Genomic DNA, 24,573 nt, shown 5'->3' with positions numbered 1-24,573 from the left:
ATAAAATAACAGGGGACCCAGGACGGAGCCTAAAAGATGCAGAGGATCAGGTGAGTAGAAAGGTGCAAAGCGTTCATACAAGAAGTTTTTGTCAGAAAGAACAATTCAGAAACAAAGAATTACTTCTGGCAGAAGAGCTGCCCGCAGTTCCTGCAGTGGTGGCGTCGCTCAGTGAGGGAGAAACGAACTGAGCAGCCGGAGCAGCTGTCGACCACCTCGTCCTTCACCCAGTGATCAGCTGCCGAACGGCCCGGCTGGTCACTGACCGACCAGCTGAAGACCCGGCCGCGCCCATCGCCCACCAGGATCTTACTGTGGTCCCTGAGGAGACGATTTAAAAAGGAGGGGAAAGTGGGAGGTCAGTGGAATTTAGAACCATATAAAAACCAGTTACATTACAATTCACAAACATTAAGAGTTTGTCAGTTTGGTGCAGGACACGCGCTCTTCCATCGTTCTTACTTGGAGATGGCGAGGGAGGAGATCTCTGCTGGGTGAGCATTGTCCTTGCGATCGAACGCCGTGTGCATGGTGAGTTTGCTCCGGAAGACCAGCTGGCGCTCCCATCTGTAGCCTGCGGACACACAAATAAAGCAGCAGCATTTTAACAAACGCCTTGTCATCAGATCAGCGGAGCAAACTCTTCAGAAAATGTTGCTTTGCTTTAAAAAATTTAAACCATGACTCGTTAAAACCTGATGTTCGGACACACACCTGCCCTGAGCTGGTTGAACGTCCGTGCCTCCAAGACAGAGGCCTGGAGCGGCTGAGGCACCGAGCTGTGGCCTGGATGCGCTGGATGAGGGTGAGTGTGAGTGTGTGGGTGAGGGTGAGGGTGTGGGTGAGGATGAGGGTGAGGGCCTCTGGTCTGACCCTCAGAATAGTTGACGAACACGAAGCCGTCCTTCTCGTCGATGCTGAGGGTGTCTGACCAGCGGTGGGAGTCGTCGGAGCCGCTGTCCATCGACCATGACGCTCCCGCTCGGGCTGAGGGACCTAAAAGGGGTTTTATTTATCAGGAGTGAGAACATCACTGTGGTTTAACACTCGTGAAAATACTGTCCTGAATCTCAGGGAAGGAAATACACAGGACACGTGAAAAGCATGACAAACCAACATCACAGACAAAGTGAATTAAACTAACGAAGAGGTCAAGACGTGCTGTGGCTGTAGAAACATGAGCAGCGACTGGTGGTGGAGTCCGTGTTTACCTCTGGGTCTGTGGACGGCGCTGCCCGGCTGGCTGCCTCCGCCTGTTGACGGGTTGCGTGGCGCTTTGGGCTCCTGGCTCAGACTCGGTTCGTCTCCGTCGGACTCGCTGCTGATGTCTTCCCCGTTGTGACTCTCGCCGCCTTCTGCGACGGAAAGAAAACCTCGTCAGATATGTTCTGTGACATGGTGTTGCTGATGTGAAAGTCAGAATCTGTCGCTGATGGACTCACCGATCTTCTCCTCGCCACAGCAGTCGGGCACATCTGGCTCAACCGGCACCGGAGCAGGGGTTTCTGGGACTTGGAGGAACTCCATTCTCCAAAACTATGACAAAGAGAAGAGTAACAACAATGACTGTTTGCAAAACGCCACGAGCAGCATTTTAAATACTTAATGTATCAAAGCAGCATGAGAACACATTGGATGGTTACCCTGACGACGCCGTCCGAGTGTCCCGTGACGATGACGTTCTGTGTGTCCCACTCGTTCATCTCCGACACGCAGCAGCACAGGATTTGCTGGCTGCGTCCGGTGAAGGTGTTGGCGCTGGCGATGGGGCTGCCGTTGATGCTCCATACGTGGATGTAGGTTCCTGCACACGACACAATGTCGCCCTGAACAAACACAAATATCATCTTTAAAATCAGTTTGTCCTCATTTCACCATGACGCAGATCAGGAGTTCTGTTCTTTTGCTTCACCCACCGTCAGTTCGTTGATACACAGAGCAGAGACGGGCGCCCGGTGTCCCCGGAGCTGCGTGACGAAGGAAAGCTTGTTGAGGTCCCAGATGATGCAGGTTCGATCCCGCGAGCCGCTGACAACAATGTGGTACGCTGACGACGCTGTGAGACACGTCACAGCGTCCGTGTGGCCCAGCAACGCCTGGTAGACGACAGAAACGAGATTAGATTTACAGTTCTTCATTGCTGCCTGAACCGAGAGGGAAGTCATTTAAACAGTTGAGAACAATTGAGATCTTTACATCCGACTTTTTTATATCAAAATGCTGCAGAGGAATCGAGCTGACTTCTCTCCCTTCGACTTATGCACATAGAGATTTGACTTTTTGGATTTGATTTGTGTGTGTGTGTACCTGTTTGAGCACGAGGGACTTGACCCTCTCCTTGGACGTTCCCGTCTCCCACACACAGATGGCCGTGCTGGTGCCACCGGTGACGACCAGCTTTGGGTTGGGACATATTGCACAGAGGACCTGACCCCACTCTGACAGACACTCGTACACAACCAGCGCCTGAAACGACAGCGGCAGTTTTCTATCTGTTACTCAATGATCACACTTTATTCTACAGGAGGTTCTGCTGAAGAAGTGCACGAGAGACGTCTGTAATAGAGTCAGTAAGGAATGTGTAGTGTCATTCAGGCACCAGCAGGGGGAAGCAAAGTCTTTAATAACGTTTCACTTTCTCCCGACAGGTTCATGGTGACACACGTGTGAACAGGAAAGTGTTGAAAAGCAACACTGGATCAGGACGTCAGTTAAACTCGTTAAAGAAATCAAATCACATAAGGTCATGACACATCGTATTACACCTCCACACGCAGCAGAATGACACGGGGATGAAGACACACGTTCGACAAGAGGAGTTTAAATGTCGTAGGAGCTGCTGCAGACCTTGTCAGACTCGTAGTTGGCCAGACGGCAGCTGAGGTCGGCGTAGCCCCAGGCGAAGGTCTTGCTCCAGGTGGGCGGAACCAGGACTTTGTTTTGCTCCCCGGCGAGGATGCCTTTGTCAGTGCAGACGATCTGTCCCACGGGCTCCTTCAGCTCTGCATAAAGGGGACAAACAAAGAAATGTATGAGTAATAATCAGTAATAATACAGGGTTTATAGGAACCCACCCGGAAACGCATATACAGAAAATACTATGAGCGAGGAACAAATAATGGTGGAAAGTCAGAGCAGGGGTTTCACACTAAATCAGGGTCAGCAGCGTTTTCTTCATTTTAGATTCTCATAAGCACGTCACAGTGCGTTGGCCTGTCTGTGGTTCTGTGTGTGTTGTGCACAAACGTACCTTTGACAGGCGCTAGAGAAGGTCTGAGATTATCCAGATGGTGGAAGAAGATCTTGTCGCTGTTGGAGCTCGGAGGAACGCTCGCTACGTCGCCGTTAGCTTTACTGCGAACCCGTTTAGGAGGGTGGGGCTTCTTAAAGAGCTGAAACACACACACACACACACACACACGCGTGAGTGATTGAAGAGTTGGGTTTAACAGACATCTACTGACAGGAAAGGGTTAGAAATGTGTCCATCCAACCTGTTTGGGGATCTGACCAAAGTTGTTGATGAAGCCGATGGTGGCCGTCTCTTTGAGCGGGTCGTTGATGTTGTAGATGTCCACCTGACCCTCGTAGAACAGGTGGTGGAAGACGTTGACCGCCTCCACAGCCGGAGGACCCTGCTGCTTGTAGCCAAAGATCAGGTCGATCCATTCGTGGAGGTGGGCCGACACGTAGTCGCACTCCAGCGCCTGGAGGAGGACGAGATGGAGGTTAACGCGTGACTCGCTGAAACCGAGACCTTCACTGTGGGTTCACGTCCTACCTCTCTGTGGACTCTGATGAACTCCCGGGGGTCGCCCTTCGCCCAAGGCGGCAGGATGACGTCGCCCAGTTTGGTGCCGTTCTGTTTGGCGCCTGGTTCGTCAAACGGCAGAGGGCAGAACATTAATATTCATGAACTCCAGTATCTCAGTCAGTTGGACGTGTGCTGCTATCGACCTCATACTGACCCAGGTCAAAGTTGTTGGCGTTGAGCATGAATTCTGGCAGGTAGAAAAACTCGGGGATTAGCTCCTTGACGTCAGCCATGTTGTGTTTGGAGGCGGAGTTCCAGGCTTCACGCACGCTGTGGTACATCCTGTCAGCCAGGTCAAAATGGCCTCCCTGGTACACAACACACAAACACACTGTTACACACTGTTACACACTGTTTCACACTTGAAAGCATCAATGTTTTCCACCTGAGGGGCTGAGAGGACGATGATCTTTTCTGTTAGACCTTGAGATCTGAAGAAACTGAACAGCACTCAGTGCAGTGAAACTTTCTGATGTGAGGATCAATAGAACTTTCTTTTACCGGTTCTGTTCTGTGTGTATCTTTCAGGAAGAGGAGGCAAAGAAATCTTCGCCAAATTTTTTTATTTGATTCTATTTCCCTCTGGAGATCAAACCCATTTATTACATTCTGTAACTGAGCTTAACGTTAGAATAACTTCCAAATGTTTCGTCTGAATCATTTCTCTTCACAGTGGGAACATGTAGAAGATGAGCAGAACACTCAGTAGGCAACGAAAGCTCAGTTCAAACCTGAAGTCTGAGGAAAATCTGTGTGAAAGGCTCCATTCGGACCAGGTAAGAGGCCACGATCATGGCTGAGGAGTAGTGCGTGCCGTAGTGGTAAGCCGGGGTTTCACCTGGAGCGACGGAAACAACACACATGAAATTAACATCACTCTAATGTTTTCCTCTGACCTTTTGAATAAAAACAACAGACTTTGTTTTCCTCCTGGTGCTTGTGAACCCGTCTCTGGCCTCTTACCGTTGGGATCCTCCCAGTCCTTGTACCTCTTCTTGTACTGGGTCAGTCTGTCTTCTGTCTGGGCGCCCATCGGCTTGGCCAGGTTACGGAACGTCTTGGGGTTGCTCAGGTCCAGCTCCTGGTTAGCGTGACCAAAGTTAGAACAAATGAGAGTTCATGCATACGTCCAAAATCCTGACATTTAGCCGTGCAGCCATCGTACCATCGTCATAAACACGAGACCAGTAGAGAGCGGAGAGAAAAGCTTCACTCACCTCGGCGTCGTAGTCGGCCAGGATCCAGGGGAAGACAGGATACTGCATCAGGTCGTTGTAGGAGCGTCCTGCCAGCGTGTTCAGATGCATCAGGTACTGGAAGTTACTGATCTCTCCTCGCTGGAAAACAGACCACACACACACATCAGTGAGGTTTGTGATTGGAGGAGCTGATATGACGAAGCAGAAGTTTAGACTGAGTTCAGGTTGTTACCTCCCATCTTTGAGTCACCGACTTCTCTCCGACCAGTGTGCTGAGCAGACCAGATCTGAAAACACCAGCACAGGGAGGTGGTTTAGTTCAAACCTCTTCTTCTTCGTGTGTTATTTGTGGGATTGAGTGGTTTTGTTTTCATTTATTTTCTGTAAATAGCTCAAATCATAATATCTGTAAAATATTTAGACTCTAATCAAAATCCAACACATTGTTTTAAAAACAAAGCAACAAAAATGAATATCTAACCTTTCAATGAATCAATCAATCAATCAATCAAATTTTATTTGTATAGCCCATATTCACAAATCACAATTTGTCTCATAGGGCTTTAACATGGTGTGACATCCTCTGCCCTTCTGAATCATCTCACAACATTTGAAAATAGTCAGCAGATTGAAGTGGTAACATGGATATGTATTAATCTTACCCCTGTTCCACGCTGGTGTTCGGCCTCTGACCTGAGACCGACTCCGAGCTGTCGGCCAGCGAAGGCACCACGGCCAAGAACCTGCAGGAAATCAACAGCAAAATGTAAAAACAGAAAGGAAAACAGCAATATCTGATGGATCAACGTGGCTCTCACATCACTTCTTTAAAGAGATCACTCATAGTGAGCGACTGCCGATCAAACACAAAAAACTAATTTGTCGGTGAGCGGAAAATCACGTAGAACTCGGCACAAAAGAAAGTAAAAATTAATTTTGTAACTACTGTCGCTGTTACTGACAGAGCATCTGTGTTTGAATTCAGTACCTTTGGTAAACCTTGTTGCGGACCCCTTTCTGGAAGGCTAACAGGTAGTTCCTCCCGTCCGCTGAGAACACTTCCACGGCCATCGGCTGAAAGAGGAAGAGGACACACCAGCCAAACATCAGCATTTCAAGAGCTGACCCAAAATACTTTACTGTTGTTGTTTAAAGTGTGTGTGTGTGTGTGTGTGTGTGTGTGTGTGTGTGTGTGTGTGTGTGTGTGTGTGTGTGTCAGCGTGATGTGTGTGTACTGACCTGCAGCAGGTAGCGTCTCTTGTGCACCTCCTTGATGTCCTCGTAGGCGAAGATGCTGCAGGTCCTCTTCAGCAGGCTCTGGCCTTGTCTGGCTCCTCTGGGGATGATGGCCTCATGCAAACTGGAAACACATTTTTATTAATAATATTTCTATTAGGGGAAAAATGACCCTTTGCTGCCCCCCTCCCGTTTATTAAACATTAAAAAAAATAACAATAGTCAAAATAAAATGGCAGATTCATCCTCAACTACTTCATTACCCATCTGCCGTTTGAAGCCGATACTCTGCTTAATTCATCCAGCACCTGAGGGGAACGTGTTCAGATCTAAGAACCATCTGTTGGCGACAGGTTTTTTGGCTGTTTTCCCAAATGATGCCTCAAAGAAAGAGACAAAGAAAAATCCTCCCTCACAAAAAAAAAAAAAATACTAAATATGTCCAAGCCGTTCTGTCTGCATCACAACACTCGCTCCCTCAGCTGCATTACATCATCCTGGCAGCAGCAGCTCCCACTGCAGCGTCCAGAGGAATGAAGTCATCGTTCAAAAGTACAGTTACCGTCATACACAGTACAGTCATCTGTGAACTGCAGCTTCAGGATTCATGACTAAGCTCTGGTGCTGAGTCTCAACGCTCCTCACGGGCGTTCACACCTCAGGACAAACACACTGACTCAGAGGCGTGGACCTACTTCGGCGGCAGCGTGTCGATGTCCCTGATCTCCCTGGACACGGTCATGGTGTAGCCGTCGATGACGTAGAAGTGCTCCTTCCCGAACAGCAGCAGACCCTCGCTGGTGTCCAGACCCTGAACTCTGGCACAGCGATACATGTGCTGAATCTGGAACAAGGGACGTGAGAAACAACCGAGGGTTCATTTGCTAAACAAAGGACTTGACTGAAACTCATGTGACTACAGGGAGACTCTCGTTTACAGATTTAATTCAGGGAATAAAACTTTACTGAGAAACTTAAAGGAAACATATTCTGCTCATATTCAGGTTCCGAAAGTTTGTGTTATTATTATGTGAAAATGTAAAACTCAGGAAGAGTTATCAACTCTCCTCCCAAATTGAAACTGCTGTTATTTAGTTGTTAACACTCACTCTCCTCCTGAACTTTCTACGACATAGATCAAATGCAATTCAAATCTTTAAAAGCCTCGTCCCACTGGCTGAGTGTTGTTGTGTCTTATCTCTTATTCTTTCTTCTGCTCCGCTCGGGTCTCTCTTACAAAAAGAGGCTCTGAAATCAATGAGACCAGCTGATCAAATAAATATTCTACGATGTGTTTGTTTTCCGTTTCCATGAATCCAAATTATTTCAGCCTATAGAAACTATGATGCTGCAATAGGAAACATTATGAATATCCTTTTCTTGTTAATGTATCTGTTGGTGCCGCCCTTCCTGACCTTCTCTCCTTCCTCCAGGAGGCGCAGCAGTGACGTGTTGTCGGTCTTCTGCTCCTCCTCTGGGCCTCCTGACTCCAACAGCTGCTCCTGAAGCTGCTCCTGACTTTCCTCGTCTGCTCCGTCCGCCGTGGACCGGGACCTCTTCAGCGGCGCCTTCACCAGACCTGGAGAGCAGAGAGAGCAAAGACGGAGCTCAGAATTTGAGCTCAGACACGAACTGGTGACAGTTATGGAGGCTCCCGACCAACACAAACAAGTATCCACTTCTAGAAAGTCTTAAAATCAGCCTGTGGTCCCGTAAAAAGCTTCCAGACGCTACATGAACCTCCTCGGCCCTCTCTGCTGCTGCCTCTGTACCTTTGACCCTCGCGATGGTGTCCTCTCCGTGCTCGGGCTCGTGCTGCGTGGTCTCCCCCTCGGTGCTGTGCTCCACAGAGTGCTGGTACATGCCGGGGTTTCCAGACAGCAGGCGCACGTAGTAATCTTTGCTGTCGTAGCTGATGGCTCGCCGGTAACGCAGAGGCTTCTGGAGGGGGCGGAGAGAGGATGAGGATGAGGTGAGACCGACTCCAGGTTGGTTAGAGATGATTAGCACAGATTTTCTCATATTCAACTTCAAAGATTTCATGTTTTTATTATCGTGATCCCTTCTAGAATTTTAGTTTTATTGTTTGAGTCTCTTTTTTTCCTCTGTTACCAAACACATGCTTCCATTATGAATTCTATGGCCTCTTCCTCTGCATTGAAATTCAATTCAACATCAGATCTGGTCCCTATCTGTCAGTTTATCATCTTTAACCTGTAAATTATGACCATAAATAAGGCAAAGTGACAGCGGAGAAGAAAATATTGAGACGACTGCAGAGCGTCACTTGATTTCTTATTAATTTTGTTGTTTTGGTTAATACTTCATCCTCAAACAGGGATTTGCTGTATGTGCAAACACATGCAAAGTCAAAACCCGGGATCTGATTCTGGCATTAAAACAATATCAAAGTCACAGCAAAATATATGCAAAGCATCAGCAGAGCAAAACACACACGTCATTAAACACGTTGAAAAACAACACAAACATTCTCCTTTCCTGGAAGTTTAAGTTCAGACTTAGACACGTTACGGTGGCAGATAATTTAAGACGACACTTCCAGTCCACTAATCAGTGGTGTGACACTGGGGAGATTTGATTTTCTGTGTGAGTCTAATGTCGTTTTGTAAACACGCCGTCATGCAGTCACACCGGGCGTCACCGAGAGCTACGTCGTCTTGTGCACTTCAGAACGGTACCTGGCCTCGCTCAGGGTCCCCAGCCAGAGCTGAGGGTACCAGAGGAACCGGAGGGGGGGAGGAGGAGGGCTGGAGGAGGTAAAGAGAGGGAGGAGGTTTGTGAAGCCACTACGACGCTGTCACGATTCTGTTGGAACCTTCAGTCTGCAAAGTTAAAGCTAACAACCCTGTAGGAAACGTCACAACAGTAAAGTTTAGAGGAGAATTCACAAGTGTTTTCTCAAGTGTTTCATTTGTTTTTTTTAATGGAACTGGGACATTTTCTGCCGTTGTGGCCTTGAGCAAGGCAGGGAAAGCCAAAAGCTGTAGAGCTCAAGAGCTAATGTCTACTAATGGTGTTTTACTGGGAACAAAAGTCCCTCGACGTCCCCCTGAGCATGTTTGAATTATAAATCATCATCAGGCCTGTGGGACTTTTTGGACCCGATCATCGTGGCACTGAAGCACTGAAGCACTGCTGTCATGTAAAGATGCCAATTAAACTTTCCTTTATTTGCTCTTGACAATCAAGGGATTCTTTAAATAATCCCTCAAATGCCCAAAACGTAATAATTTTAACTGATATAAACACAAATCAAAGTGAGCCATCTCTCTGTGTGTCCTCCTCACCAAATAAATCACTGTGCGGCGAGTGTGGAGACGCACCCGTGGGCAAACAGAAGGGACGGATTATCTGTCCAGCAAACAAAGCTAAATGTGTCTCGGCGGTGCCAGGAAAAAAAAACTGAGCCCCCCGGCTGCGGGTGTCACTTCCTCACGTGACAGCGACGAGCTCTATTTCAGGAGAGCTGCTCTTACAAGTTCACAGCACACATTTATCAACATGATGTATTTAAAATATCTCATTTGAAGGATGTATATAAATGTCTTTAACATGTTAGTTTGAAATCTCTGGATCTGCATTTTAGTCTGGACGGGCAGAGACTTCCAAAGAAGAAATCCCTCCTCTGACTTTTCACCATTGTTCTTCCTAGTTTGAAGTATTTTCTGAAACTAAGCAACCGACCGCAGCGTGGACGAGCTACTTCCTGTTTCCACCGGGACGCACCTGCCCAGTGTATGTGAACGGTCACGTGATCTGCATGTTCAGGTGTGCCAGTGTGCACGGGGATCAATACTGATGTGGAGATAAAATACCTTTAACTATATAAACTTTGATATAGCAGAGTCTTATTCTGATGATCTCACTGTTGTTCTCTTTGACGTTAACTAACTGTGCCGGTTCACGTTCATCCACATTTGAAGCCGAGTACCTGCGCTGAGTTGCTGTTTGGCTCCAGCTCGGGGATGTACGGGTAATGGATGTAGAACATGTCGTTGCGGACCATCTTCTTCCTCATCCTGCACGGCCCCTCCGTCATCTCCAGCACGAACTTGTCCAGGTGGGAGCCGATGGGGGGGCCCCAGAGGCCGCGCTCACGCAGCAGCTCGTACTCGATGGACGCCCACTCCTCGGTCACGTACTTGAGAGTGTTCTGCTGCCGCTGGAGGGGGGGGGGGGAGGTGAGAGGGGTCAGTCACTGTTTTTAATCAGGTTTTCTCTCCTGACACCAACTTTCATTCAGAGAACGTTAACCCACTTAGACCTGAGGCGACACATCTGATTCTCCCTTTAGAGCCAGATGAGACATGTGGGTCTGAGTCATCGCTTCAGGTCTTAAAGGGTTAAAGTTCCTTTGTTCTATCCACTGAGTAATGATGCACATGCGTCACCTCTTGATATTCTTTGTACTGCATGGCCACCAGGTCTCGAACAACAGCGATGTGTGTGAACATCCACTGGAAGGTCTCCTGTGCAGAGAGGCTGTTCTTGTTCAGGCTGTTCTCCTTCTTGTGGCGGCGGACGCCCGTCAGCTTGGACAGCCCGAAGCCGCTGCTGACTCTGGACAGTTTGGATTGGGTCGCCGGCGCCACCGATTCACCGCGGCTGATGCACTTCTTCTCATGGACTGCAACCGGGAGGGGAAGCGAAAAAACAAATGAGTTAGCGATTTAACCACAAAACCACTTTCACAACTGTCACCTCACAACCAGAAGGTTCTGGGCTTGAACTCTGGCTTCACTCCACCGTCCAAAGGACCTCTCTGCATTCTGCGTGAAGGGCGAAACTCCAGAAAATTTCTGAAAACAGCTCGTGTCAGCACTTTGATGGACTTGTAATCTCTCCAGAGTGAACCACACCTTTCGCCCCAATGTCAGCTGGGAGCGGCTCCAGCCTCCCGTGCACGTAAGAGGATAAGTGGTAAAGGTGATGGATCGATGGACTGATTACAACTGTACTATACTTTTGTCTTTATTTTTTTTAAAAGCTATTTACGCATCTTTTTCTGCCTCCACCTTTGTGCGATCAACCTGAACTCAATTTTGGTTTTGTGTGTTTCTGGAAGTCCTGTTTCACTCTGGTCAATCCACAGGGAATTGTTCTCGGAGGCTTTTGTGTAACTTTTGGTTCTGCTTGTCTGACAAAGTGAAGAGTCAGAACTTCAACAATTACCAGATTAACCCGCCTGCCTACGCAAGCAAATCACAACACTTTGATTAAGTGAGCAACAGAAAGAAAGCAGGTCAGCAATAAGCGGCCCCTGATGGCAGCGCTCCAAAGCATTTGACAAACAACAAGAGGCATTTCTAAAAAATTTGATTTAGTTATATAATGAGAAGATCAGCCGTTAAAACTCAGTCAAAGGGAATAAAGGGAAGCACAGATTCAAAAGGGACATGGCTGAGGAAATGTTGAGCTACTTTACTGCAGGTCTACGTGGTTTCATCTTGTAAAAGGTATTTGGGTTTTTCCCCAGCATCCCTCACCCAGGTGGTTCTGCCAGCTCTTCAGGGCCGGCTCCTCCAGGGCGGGTCGGGCCGTGACGATGTCCACGTGGCCCCTGTCGTTACAGGGCAGAGACACTTTGAAGATGTCCTCCAGCATCTGACGCTTGCTGTGCATCAGCTCCGTCCACACGCGGTTCACAGCCTTCAACAGCAGCTGGCGCCCTGCACAGACACCACCGTGTTCATAACAGTATCACAACCTCCATGTGTTATCAGATTCAATCCGGTGCATTTTCTTATGACACATTTGTAAAACTCATCTTTAATGTCCGACATGATAATTATGGTCTTTCCTCACGTAAACACATATATTCACTTCCAACAAAACACAAACATGTGGTTCTGAACCAAAAACAGCTTAAATATTATCTTTACCAACTGTTAAAAAATGTTCTGTGAATTATATGGAGCTAGAGTTTGAATTATAAACCGACTGAATCATTTTTCACACAACTTATTTCCCCTCAGGTCAAACAGGGTTTGTTTAAATATCAAATTATCAAGATCAAGAAATAAATTCACTGTCAGTTGTTTGAATTTGGATTTAAGGTATTTCTATTTTCAACAAAAATGCAAATATGTCCAGAGAAACCTGTGTTATTCTCCCACACACACGTTCAAACAGGTTCACACAGGTTCACACAGGTTCACACAGGTTCACACAGGTTCAAACAGGTTCACACAGGTTCACACAGGTTCACACAGCTCCTCCTCACCCTCGCTGACGTCCTGGCTGTGTGTGGCGTCAGCATCGTTCTCTGTGGGGATCATGACGTGCCAGGTCGTCATCCTGGCCTCCGCCTCCAGACCGAAGCCCTCCACGCTACTGCAGAGAAACACACAGCGGCTCAGTGCCAACCCTCAGACCAGGGGGGGGGGGGGTGGTGAGGTGAGGTTCACAGGGACAGTGTGATTGTTTTGCTTCTCCGCAGCAGAGAAGCTGCTGCTCTCCGAGGTCGTGCAGCATGTTGTGTTTAAGCATATTGTTTTCCCAGCATGGTCAGAACAGTCTCTCCTCCCCCCCCCGCTGCAGCTCTGGAGGTACAATCAGTAAATTCTGGCAGGACACACACATCCAAACACAGTGGAGCGGTGAAAAAGACTCAGAGTGCAAAGTGGATGTGTTTCAGTAGAGCTGCTGAGAAATAATCTCAAATAAACCAGGAACAACAGAACCAGAAATATGCATTTCAAATAAAACACAGTAATTTGTTTTTACCACGTCTCTCTCTTCATCACACACTAAATTAATGTTATAATATATATATACAGTATATATATTATTGTCTTGATATATGTATTTTCTTGAAAGTCTTTTCAAAGTTACAGGACAGAAACTGGAGCAGCCTTTTTCTTTTTTAAACAAGCGTCCCACTCAGACTCGTACAGAAGGTTCTCCTCCGGCAGCAGGTTCCATGCCTCCTTACCTCCCACTGTGCAGGCAGATGAAGCAGTGAGCCAGACACGCCACAAAGTCCTGGTCGTGGTTGCCCGGCCCGAGCACCAGGTTGCGGTTGACGGTCAGGACCCGCAGGGCGTCCAGCAGGGCCACCTGCTGAGCGACCGTCTTGTGGGGTCGACAGAGCTGGTAGAGCACCGTCCGGTTCAGACAGTGGTAGATGGTGTCGAGGGAGAGGCCCTGCGAGCGCCGCTTCGACTGCAGGAGGAAAAAACAGGTGTGTGGAGGTTAGAGGGAGAAACACAGCCGAGGAAAAGAGATCCTGGTTGTAGCTGTAGCTGTGTTGCACATGTGAACAAAGCCGCTGAGGAAATACTTGAGCAGAAAGAAGATTTATTTGAGCAGCCGGGGCTGAACTGGGTTAAGTTGTTTGTAGGTTTGTGAATGTAGCTTTGTTATTCTCGTGTTGTTGTTGTCGTCTGAACAGAGAAGTGCTTACAGACACTGAGTGGAGCGACGCTGCTATGAATGACTTATGTGAGTATAGAGCTAATATGCTTCATATCCTCTTTTCTTTATTCTGCTCACAGACTCGCTGTCGCACGAGTTCCTGACACCTCCGAGGATTTGTGTGCGTGTGTGTATTAAAACAGCTGATGACACAAGACCACAGATACCATTTCTTCGCCAAAATGACAAACCTGTTGGTTTAATTTGCTCAGGAACTGTTTGACATCTGCAGTGACAGTGTTTTAACTGTCACTGCATATTCTAACTACTACTGTGTTCCTCGGCGTTGAGTCGATGGACGTCTAAATCACTAAACACTACTTCGAAGACACAAAGGCACTTTATGTTTTGAGAAACCTGTTTCAGAGCCTAATCCTCTAATCTCCTCACTGGCACAGCAGAGTGTGTCGAAGGCCTCGAGTAAAGAGGAGGAGGCAAAGTCCGCCCATGGACTTTACTCAGAAAGAAAAGTCTCTACACTCGACTAATTACCTTTGTTCACTCTGTAAAAAAATGAAATATAAAATATAATCTTACATATTATAAATGTAATCTCAGTCCCTCGAGGCTTAATATCAAATTTGCTGTTGATAAAGTCAAAATCTATTCATGTAGAAGACTTGTGCATCAAATTTCAAGTCAGTCGGATCAATTTGATCTTTAATTACAGCGCCACCATCTGGCCAATTGATTCCCCCAAAATAAATCAAAAGACACCGCTCCACTACCAGAATAATACAAATGTGACGTTTCATGTTCATCTTCGGAAACTAAATCACTACAGACGTATGAATGTAGATACTGATGACTGATATCTCGCTGCACTACACACACAACACATTACACACACAACACATTACACACACACAACACATTACACACACACAACAGACACAGGCAGTCGCACCAGCTACACTCTCTAAATGGAAGAAAACAGCCGGATCTAATTCTTGTGCCTTCACTGGCTCACAGGAGCAAATGAATGAGGCCTGATGGATGCTGCTGATCTAATTGAATCCTGAGTGGCTTCCTCAGCCGCATTAACTGGAAGGAGAATCACAGAAGGAGCGTTTTTTTTATTTCTTCGAGCGGAGGCGGCGTCTGTCTGCCTCAGGCCGACCGGTCTCACAACCTGAGCTGCTTCAAACAAGCACCTCCTGAATCCTGATGCATTTTTACTGTGAGTCAACTGTAATTCGACTGCGGCACGGAACCAAAGATCATCTAGAAAAGTCTGTTCTGTCGTCAGATCTACTGGAAATGAAGTCAGAGAAACTCAGGAAACTTTATATTTATAAAAATCAACAAACTCTAATGCCCAGGACATGTGTTTGGTCTGTACCTGTCCGATGAGCTGCACGATGAAGTCCACCACCAGCTTGGAGTCCTTGTTGAACATGCCCTGCCACAGCTTGTCCACCACCCGCTGAGTGAAGTAGAAGACGTTGTTGACCAGGATCTGGTAACTTCCGCTGCTGCTGAGCGGCAGAGAGGCGTCTTCGCCTGGATGGAGGACGGACGGCAAGAGACAAGGTAAAACAAAGAGGCGACTGACGAAGGACAAAAACACGTTAAATATAATTTCTTTGTCTTATAATTCTTGTGTATTTCATTTGGAGGAATAAACCCCAGCATGTCTGAAGCAGCCTTGTGAAAAAGGTGCTCACAGTTCTATCTGCGTCAGACTGTGTTCTGCTGAGTCATGATGCAGCCATTAGAGCCAAAGGAGGAATCGGTACGAGCTGCTGTCCTGCAGCAGATTCATCCCGGACATTTTCTGTCCAATCATCAGATAAATCATAAGCAGCCACAGGCCAAACCCAGGTCTGATTTTATTCACTCTGTGAGATAATTTACTCGGGAAGAAGCCACTGAAAAGCTGTGATTAATGAAAAGTGAGGTTTATGTGAAATAATGTGAAAGAATGTGAAAGAATGTGTCTGGGAAAGAAAGTCCGGTTTGCCTGGAGGAGACTGAGACGTATGAGACTTTGTTCTGACCTAACAGGACGTCAGCGGCCAGCAGATGCTCCATGACACCGTCCAAGATGTTCGACTGAAACTCCTTCTGCTGCGTCCTGGTGGAGCGCTCCGGAGACGCCTGGTGAGGGAAAATAGAAAAATCAAGACATATAAACATCCAGGATTATTATTCGGGCCCGAGCACCGACGGTGGGAGGCCCTCTGGAAATTGTAAGGATTATTCTTATTATAGTGACCCAGATGAATTGGCTTTTTGAGACTTTAACATGTGAAAACTTCTTACCAAACTTTGCAGAAAATTAGAAAGTGGTGAAAATGTACGTATTCTGGAGTAATTTGAAATGGGCGTGGCAAAATGGCTCAACAGCGCCCCCTGGAACGCAGCCCCTAGGTTTCCCTTTGACTGATCTTCACAAAAATCGTAGCCCAGGTGTATCGTGACCAGACAAACAAAAAAGTCTCAAGGGGCAAAATTAAAAAACGCAACAGGAAGCCCGCCATTTTGCATTTAGTGGCCATTTTGGCCATATTCCACATTTTTACTTTGACGTACTTGTCCCAGGGCTTTCATCAGATCAACATCAAATTGAGATGAGTGTCATCACAACAAGACGGAGATAAAAAATTACTCAAAGATCGATTTTTCGTCACACGGTGTGACCGTGGCGTGGCGTCACAGTTTGATTACACGCCATCAAAACACAAGGTTCTGTATCTCGGACATACATGGTCCAATCGAGTCCAAACGAGACATGTAAGACAAGAGTCCCGGCCTGTGCATAGTCCTATCACTACCAAACTTCTGTCTCATGATTATAGTCCAAGCCTGAACAGCTCTATGTGTCAATATTTCCTCAGTGTCATAGCGCCACCTACTGATTCACCATGAAACAGGAAGTACTTTGTAAATCCACTCTGCATTATCCAACCGGCCCCGAACTACTGACTTATGATCACAATCCTGACCTGAACACATCCATATATTAATATCAGTGCAGGGTCAGAGCGCCACCTATTGATCAGTGTGAAAATTGATTTGTTGTAACATTGTCCAATTGACACAAAATTGCTCACGCTACATCAGAGCCCCAAAACGCATGCAACGCAGAGACATGCGCTTGGTCATTGATCGCTCTCTCCACCGGCCGCAACAGGCTTCAAAATGCATGAGCTCGGGCACGTTAGTGCTACAACGTAGCCCTAGTTACTATTATTATTGGGTCCATTTCGCTGCTGCATAGGATGATTGACTCGAATCTTAAATTCTGCGAACAGGCTGACACATTTCTCTTCAGTTTGGTCAGTTTGTGGTTTGGTGAATCCGCCGCTACCCACTCACCTCCAGCAGAAGGTCGATGATGGGCGTCTGCTTGCTGGCCGGCGTCATGCACAGATTGTCCATGATCAGGACCCTCATGAAGTCGAAGACGTACTTCTTGGCCGGGTGGTTGGTCAGGGACGTCTTGGAGCCCACGTTGCAGTATTCAGACTGGCTGCGGTTCATTCCAGAGTCACCGGCGAACGCCTTGAACTCTTCGATGGGAGAACCCGCTTCATCGTCCAAATCGGTGACCTGGAACGGATGGAGGGATGAAGAGAGAAATTTAAAAACATAAATCTAGATGTGTCTTTGTTCCTCGTTCTACGCGGCAACTTTTCTCCATCTTCTTGCTTTTTTTCTGTGGATTTCTTTTTCTTTGAGCTCTGAGGAGAAAACTGCAGCGTTCTTCAATTTGTTGTTGAAACTGCAGCAGTGAAGATCGAAAAGAAATTCCAAAGGAGAAATAGCTTTAGCTTTTTAAAGCCCCTGAAGAGAGGGTCAATATGTCTGAAGCGAGTTGTTCAGGAAAGTCAATACGTGAGATTGCTTGCACCGGTGATGAGATTCCTTTGCCTTTAAACCCAAAGTTAGGCCCATTATCTCGGTCTTGGTAGAAAAACTTCTCACGCTTTGTAAATAAAGGATTGAACACAGGAGATTTCTGTAGAATAAAGTATTCCTTTGTGGTCACTAGGAGATTGGGAGTAATTTAAGTAAAAAACGTTCGGACTCACCATCTCAGAGTAGGGCCGGATGTTGAAGGGGAAGACGGAGGCTGCCAGGGCGCAGAGGAACTCCGGACTGTGCCACATCGGTGCCAGGTCGGGCACGTTGTGGTAGAGATACCTGAAGAACTGCATGAGGGTGACGGGGTACTCCCTGAGCCAGGAGCCTTCCTCCTCTGACTGCCACGGCTGGAAAACAAATCAAGAGCTGCTGACTTCAAACAAAACCTTTCCACTCAGACTCCCTGAGCCAAAGCAGCCGAAGCTCGAGGTTCGAATCTCAGGCTGAGTCAAATATAGATAAGTGGAACTCCCCCAGCAGCAGCAGTCTCTGCCACTATCGAGCCACTGCAGGAGGACGCTCTGAGAAACTGAGTGTGTGTGTGTGTGTGTGTGTGAGGATGGAGACGACGTGTGTGCCAAATCATTTTTGTTGGATTATTGAAGCTTAAAAAGCCCCTTCAGAGAATCCAGGGATGATCCAGTAGCTGTTACGAAGCACATAAAGAGGATGAGCAGGAGAAACCTCACACGTTGGGGTTTTCCAAGATATAAACCTCTTTGTAAAAAAGGTGTTGAATCTAATAATTAGCAAACTAAGCACTCAGAATGTTTACGCTAAGAAATTGTGAGCTGAAGGAAGGAATGAGGGAATCTCTGAGTGTATGTCAGCTTAATACTGTGGGATATTATTGTCATGCTGGTTCCTACCAGGTTGAGCATGCTGCGGAGCATGGCCAGCAGCAGGAAGGCAGCCTCGGTGCACACGCTGTGGATGGAGCCCACCACCGTCGCACTGGAGGCTGGGATGCCAAAGATGAACGTCCAGATGGAGTCCAGGTCGAACTGAGGGGACAAACACACAAACTGGGGTAATACACAGTCAGGAAAACACAATATTATAAGTATACCAAGGGCGAGAAATGTTAGTTACTAGAGTTAAAAAAAGAAGGAAGAAGGTTGGTTGTACTAACATGTACCTGCAGGCTGTCCGGCAGCTCGGTGATGGGCTGCTGGAGGAACAGAGCCATTAGCAGGAAGTAGAGCTCGGGCACGTTGGTGTGTTTGGGCAGCAGCGTCTGCATCACAGGGAATCCTGGGAAGTGGCAGGCGTCACGGTTGATCTCTCGCAATGTGGAGCGTCCGCCGGCGCTGCGACCCACGTTGAAACCTGAAGGAGGCGGGGAACAAGGGATGTTAGGAGAACAGCTACGGGGATTTTACTGCTGACGCCTTCTGGCACCTACAGGCAGCTCTGGATACAGCTGTTGTTCCTGGTTTTTGGTTTAACCAGGCAGGACGTGGTTAAAGTAATAACCCAGGATCTTCTAACTGAGCTAATCAGACGGGATGTATGCTTGAAACTGAGCACTAACAAAATAACTCAAAAGCATAAAGATGAGGATTTGGTTGAGCAGGAAGACAAACTCCAAATAAAACCAGTGGTGGATGTAACGAAGTACATTTAAATACTGCACTTGTACGTTATGTATCTGTACTTTACTTTAGTGGATGTATTTTCAGGTACTTTTCAGTTTACTCCACGACATATATCAGCAAATATCTATACTTCCTACTCCTCTCCACTTTAACAATACATTGCCTTACATGTTCACTTGATTTGTATTTTTCTGATATTATATATTATTTTATCATATTTATTATATTTAATATCCTATACATAATCAATACGGCCAGGTGACATTAGATCTTACCTCCCTCAATGAGAGAAAAGTGCGTTTGCAACAACAGAAACTGCAAGTACCTTTACTTTTAATACTTATCAAGTATATTTAGAAGTAAGTATACTTACAAGTACTTAGTAAAAATACTTTACTCACGTAGAAATGTTTATGTGATACTTTCACTTTTACTTGAGTAAATTTGTGTTATTTATTTGTACTTTCATTGAAGTAAAATGTCTGAGTACTTCCTCCACCACTGAATGAGACGAAGGGTTTTAAACTTGTAGAATATTTGACAAAGCCACAGCCATGAACGCTGTGAGGCCACGTCATGACTAAGGGTTTCTCTAAGGTAAGGTCAATGGTTCTCAACCTGGAGGTTGAACGGTTGAATTGTGTAGAATTAGACCATAAAAATGTCTGTTAAGCAAAAATAAAAATCGTTAGGAAGCAAATGTTCATAATCATGCAAGTTTACATTTGCTAGACTTAAGGATTTTTCTCTTTTATATCAAAAAAGAGTGAAAACCATTGAGCTCAGGAGGGGCTATGACGGCAGCAGCAGCAGGAAGGTAAAAAGAAAGAAACACAAACCCTTGGCCGTGCGACGCACAAACTGCGCAGCTTTCTGTTTACTGAATGACGGCCAACTCCGTGGGAAAGCGTTGGCAGAGTGAGGAGAGGCGTCTGCTGAGCCACGTCACAACATAAAGGTTTTTACACTCGACATTATCACTGCATCCTTCTGACCTCCTCATTCACGTGGGAGGGGAAATCAATGTAGACTTCTTTAAAATATTTAACAACACTTGTTAAATATTAACTTGAGCACATGTCCTCGTAAGACGAATGTGTAACTGTGAGGTTCCCCAAGACGCCGCGGGCGCCGTCACTCACCCATCACTGTGCCGATCTTATTGGTCAGGACGGAGTCGGTGTGGTCGAGCCAGCCGCCTCCACACAGGCCCTCCTTGAAGCGGTTGAGGGTGGACTGGTTGGAGAGCAGCACCACCAGGATCCACAGAGCTGCCGTCACCGTGCTGGAGTGAAGGTGCTCCTCCATGAACATCAGGAGCCAGTCGAAGCCCATCGTCCGCACCAGCTCGTCACACGCTCTGCAGGGGGCGACAGAGAGCAGGTAGGGGGTGAGCTGATGGGCCAACAGCCACCGATTCTTCTTCAAATACCTATTTTTGGTGACTATTCGAATACTTTCAAAACCATTCTGTTAAAACATGCTTCACATTTTGCCACAACAACATTTTTTGACACGACATAACTTCTGTCCATATTTGTATCCTCTACAGATCAGACTTTAATGACGAACATGTTTCAAAGATCCAGGAAACTCGCCACTAGACTTTGACATGAATATTCATATTTTGTTGACATGACTCCCGAGGGAATCGTGGTTTTTAGAGGACAAAACTTTCAGGTGAACAAAGTCTTACTGGGCGTTGACGGTGCATTTCTCTTTGGTGGTGAAGAGCAGTCGGAGCAGGTTGTCCAACAGGCGGTTTCTCAGCAGAATGAGGTTTGCTGACAGCAGACCGCCGAAATCATCATCATTACCTGGAGACACAAGGAGAATCCGCCACAGAATATTAGTTCTATATTTCAAGCAGATATCAGATTCCAGATTTCCCCCCCGAAAAGCGATGATGATGGAACGAACACAACAAGTTAACCTGCATTTGAAAACACAGACAAAGACGTTGTCACATCCGATTTATCGTTACCTCCGTCAAGCTTCTCCTCGTTGTTGATTTCCATGATGACAAACTTCTCACACACTGCGAACGTGGGAAGAGTCGAGGAGATGAACTGGCCGAACCTGTGAGTCCAAGACGAGACGACAAGCGTGTGTTTAATATTTGTGTTTTTGAAGTGATCTAGAACATGGCTCCTACACGTGTGTGTGTGTGTGTGTGTGTGTGTGTGTGTGTGTGTGTGTGTGTGTGTGTGTGTGTGTGTGTGTGTGCTCACCGCAGCAGGTCATACGGGTTGGGGAAGCCCTGCAGCAGCAGACTGAGCACGTTGCTGATGGCAGCGACGGTGGGCTGCGACAGGGACGTGTCTCTCAGGGTCAACAGCAGCCTCGGGATCAGCTGGAACTCCCGCAGCAGTTTGGCGTTTTTCGCCGCCTCGCTGCTCGACACACGGTGAGTGGAACACGCAGTTAGATTAGACACGAGTAAGAGTCGTGTTGATTACTACACAGTAAAGACATATTAAAACCACGTGTGGCACTTGCCTGGATTCTGTCAGCAGCTCTATGAAATGCTCAAACAGGGACAGATGGAGCTCGTAGGGAGCGTGGAGCCAGACCTGTGGAGCAGAAGAATCAGACTGAGGCTACATCCACATCACTGTTGGTGTGTTAATGTCAGATACATCACCCAAGATGCTTATAGCCATTCATAATGTAGGAATTAGCTGGTATGATGGCTCAATACGCCCAGAGTCCCTCACCTCGAAGTCGCAGAGCAGGTCCTGGAAGGCCGTGGAGTTGGGAATGATGGAGGTTTCGTGGCCGCTGTCGACCGTTCCCACCAGAGAGAAGGTGAGGTGGAGGATGTGGCTGTTGAGTAGCGAGCGCTTCTTCTTCAGCAACATGGCGAGCAGCTGCAGAGGAAGGACACGGGTTTTTTTTCCCACCCAAACTTATTTGTTGACAGTTTGAAAACCTCCTCGTGTAGGAAGATGTCTGACCTGGTAGCCTTGAATGCGCTCCATCTCCTTACTGGCCAACGGGTTGCTTTTCACAACACACACCAAAGCTTTGACCGCTGCGTACAGCCCCTCCACATCCGACGCCATGGCTACCAGGCCCAAGATGGCTGCCGCCCCACCCACGTACTGTAGGTTGGTGGCCACAGGCTTGGGTACGAAGGCACGGACGCCTGGTGGGCAGTGACATGGAGGAGTGTGTTAACCATGAAGGACATTTTCAAATTACACTCACACTGGTTGCAACACCGCCACATAACACAGGATGTGATGCTGGTCTGGTGTCACCGTGGCGTCGTTTACCTAAATATCCAATGACAGCGGCTCCGATGGTCCGGGCCGGCCCGTTGAGGTGGCCGGCGGCGTTGTGAATCAGCTTGACCGGAGTGGCGTTTTCATGAGAGGACACGGTGAGCTGCAGACAGACGGAGGGGAGGAAGGGGAGAGACTTCAGTATAAAAGTCCAAACCTCATTCTCATTTGATTTAATAAGAATGTTTCACCTTTTATTCAAAGCGTTAACATTCATCATTGGGAAATTTATTCCATGTGGTTTATATTTATTAAAGTTACGTTCAGGGATGAAAGAGGAAACATTCTCCTTTTTCACAGTCACTGAACCATCAAACTATTTTTAATGAAGCTGCTGGTTTAAGGTTAAAATGTCTCATGGTGTTTAAATATAATTTTAGTTTGTTTTAGGTTTAACGATGTGACACAGCTGGTTGTGGAAGCTGCAGTCTGAAATTTCTGTTAAGCTTTTGTTTAACTACTTAGAATGAAATATGAGATTAATGAGGATCTTTATTCATCAATTATAACATTTTTGCCAATTCAGCAAGTAGAATATACTGCAATAACAACTACCTCAATGTGGCAGTTATTTTAATTTCTTAAATACCTGACTGCAGCTACACTAAACCTCTCCTCCTGCTCTACGGCGGCTCCCTGCTGGAGGAGAAACGCTGCCTCTGCACTTCTTTGCTGTTTGCTTGCTGCGAGTCGCCTGAGCAAGGCAGGCTGGGAAATCAGTCGACAGGTGGGGAGAGATAAGGACGGAGGAGGGGACTCATTTGAAGACCGGCCACACTTCTGGTGCGATAATAGGAGGGTGTGTTATTTAATGTGAATATTCATCCAGGCAAGTAGAGAGAGAGCAGATCTAATGTTGAAGAGAGAGTTTGACCTTAACACACCAGTGTGCCTCTCCATATACTGTGTGTGTGTGTGTGTGTGTGTGCGTGTGTGCGTGTGTGCGTGTGTGCGTGTGTGTGTGTGCGCCAACATTTAAAAATAGAAAAGGGAGCAATAGAAACTTCCGCAGATTTTCTTTGACGTGTATTAATTATTTAAGATATGAATCTTTCCGCTCTGAAAACTTTGCAGTTTCTGCTAAAGTTCTGCAGTGAAAACATCGTCGCTCTCTGAGCCGAGGCCGAGGGAAGGAGATGCTTGTTTTCCTCCGTCGGTTCCATCAGACGGACACGATGAAGCGTGTGAGCTCATCACTCAGCCAGACTCCAGCCTTGTCCCACAGGAAAACTCACTCAGTCACCACAGCTCTAAATAAAGCAGGTGATCTCAGTGTGTGCTATTACTTTGGTAAATAAAAGATAGAAAGTGCGATTCAAACCCAAAGTCGATTACTTTGTCATCCCTCTTTTCTTTGCTCAGTGTACAGGGAGGAGCGAGGCGCCATCAGATGCTCCCGACCAGCATCGGACGGTCAGATGAGTTTCTGAAGTATTTGTCTGACGTCTTCGTGCTCTTAAACGCAATTGCAGCACAGTAACAAACCAATTCCCTAAACTCAGCATCTTGTTTCCTCACTGTGTTTGCACGAAGCCTCAAAACGCAGTGAAAGTCAGAAAGAAAGAGGAAGAGAAAGCGGGAATGCACCTCCAGGTCCCAATCATCCTATTTCACTCAAACGTTGCTTGCTTACCTCAAATTCTTTCTGCCAAGCAGCTCAACCATTTCTCCTGTGAGCATTGTTACCAACAAACTCTCACTTCTTCTTTCTTGAGAATAACCAGACCACAGACTGCACGTGTAAGTGAGCAGTGAGGTTGTGGCTTGACAATCAGACCGAACAGTGTGAACACAGAAATCGTGAGCTTCTCCTTTCCATCGAAGGAGACTTTCTCGTACAGTGTGAGGTGGATTTGATCATTTTAAAGTCACACAGTGCACGTCCAGGTTAGTTCTTCACACAGAAGCCTAAATAAAACACATGATGCTCACGTGGTGACATTAAGTCCAACAAGCACTGGTATGTCTGACCTGTTTGGCGATGGCCTTGCTGTCCAGTTTGTTGTAGACTTTCCTGATCTTGGCCACAGTGAGCGTGGACACCGAGAGAGCGTAGAGACTAAAGGACACCTTCTCCTCCGGCACCAGCGCCACCGGAGCGGCAGGCGCCACCTCTGTCTTCGAGTCTTTAC

The 24,573-nt window shown here is 47.0% G+C and overlaps 1 protein-coding gene across 8 annotated transcripts in view; it reads right to left on the bottom strand.

Annotated features, from left to right (window-relative positions):
* wdfy3 (WD repeat and FYVE domain containing 3) overlaps positions 1-24,573 on the bottom strand; it is a 75,690-nt gene that overhangs the window by 796 nt on the left and 50,321 nt on the right. For 5 of the 8 annotated variants that reach the window (XM_034596213.1, XM_034596208.1, XM_034596210.1 and 2 more), the window contains 43 exons: positions 24,413-24,573; positions 22,433-22,544; positions 22,112-22,302; positions 21,872-22,024; positions 21,654-21,727; positions 21,386-21,547; positions 21,139-21,233; positions 20,851-20,971; positions 20,297-20,514; positions 18,689-18,885; positions 18,426-18,560; positions 17,724-17,903; positions 17,008-17,241; positions 15,687-15,786; positions 15,029-15,189; positions 13,205-13,434; positions 12,494-12,603; positions 11,757-11,939; positions 10,662-10,897; positions 10,202-10,432; positions 8,022-8,190; positions 7,665-7,828; positions 6,945-7,093; positions 6,253-6,373; positions 6,002-6,087; positions 5,676-5,756; positions 5,246-5,300; positions 5,032-5,151; positions 4,778-4,895; positions 4,546-4,652; positions 3,969-4,122; positions 3,782-3,873; positions 3,495-3,707; positions 3,251-3,392; positions 2,848-3,002; positions 2,308-2,466; positions 1,917-2,096; positions 1,644-1,826; positions 1,443-1,536; positions 1,212-1,355; positions 715-996; positions 463-574; positions 124-321 (listed from right to left, as the gene is read on the bottom strand). In XM_034596213.1, the coding sequence (XP_034452104.1) occupies positions 124-321; positions 463-574; positions 715-996; positions 1,212-1,355; positions 1,443-1,536; positions 1,644-1,826; positions 1,917-2,096; positions 2,308-2,466; positions 2,848-3,002; positions 3,251-3,392; positions 3,495-3,707; positions 3,782-3,873; positions 3,969-4,122; positions 4,546-4,652; positions 4,778-4,895; positions 5,032-5,151; positions 5,246-5,300; positions 5,676-5,756; positions 6,002-6,087; positions 6,253-6,373; positions 6,945-7,093; positions 7,665-7,828; positions 8,022-8,190; positions 10,202-10,432; positions 10,662-10,897; positions 11,757-11,939; positions 12,494-12,603; positions 13,205-13,434; positions 15,029-15,189; positions 15,687-15,786; positions 17,008-17,241; positions 17,724-17,903; positions 18,426-18,560; positions 18,689-18,885; positions 20,297-20,514; positions 20,851-20,971; positions 21,139-21,233; positions 21,386-21,547; positions 21,654-21,727; positions 21,872-22,024; positions 22,112-22,302; positions 22,433-22,544; positions 24,413-24,573 (6,562 nt within the window). Of the gene's footprint in view, positions 1-123; positions 322-462; positions 575-714; positions 997-1,211; positions 1,356-1,442; positions 1,537-1,643; positions 1,827-1,916; positions 2,097-2,307; positions 2,467-2,847; positions 3,003-3,250; positions 3,393-3,494; positions 3,708-3,781; positions 3,874-3,968; positions 4,123-4,545; positions 4,653-4,777; positions 4,896-5,031; positions 5,152-5,245; positions 5,301-5,675; positions 5,757-6,001; positions 6,088-6,252; positions 6,374-6,944; positions 7,094-7,664; positions 7,829-8,021; positions 8,191-10,201; positions 10,433-10,661; positions 10,898-11,756; positions 11,940-12,493; positions 12,604-13,204; positions 13,435-15,028; positions 15,190-15,686; positions 15,787-17,007; positions 17,242-17,723; positions 17,904-18,425; positions 18,561-18,688; positions 18,886-20,296; positions 20,515-20,850; positions 20,972-21,133; positions 21,234-21,385; positions 21,548-21,653; positions 21,728-21,871; positions 22,025-22,111; positions 22,303-22,432; positions 22,545-24,412 lie in introns of all 8 variants that reach the window. The other 3 variants (XM_034596209.1, XM_034596211.1, XM_034596212.1) reach the window with 3 other exon arrangements.

This window comes from Hippoglossus hippoglossus, chromosome 9 (genome assembly GCF_009819705.1).
Source record: "Hippoglossus hippoglossus isolate fHipHip1 chromosome 9, fHipHip1.pri, whole genome shotgun sequence".
NCBI lineage: Eukaryota > Metazoa > Chordata > Actinopteri > Pleuronectiformes > Pleuronectidae > Hippoglossus > Hippoglossus hippoglossus.
The sequence above is the reverse complement of the archived record's forward strand: the minus strand, read 5'-3'. Positions and strand labels throughout refer to the sequence as shown.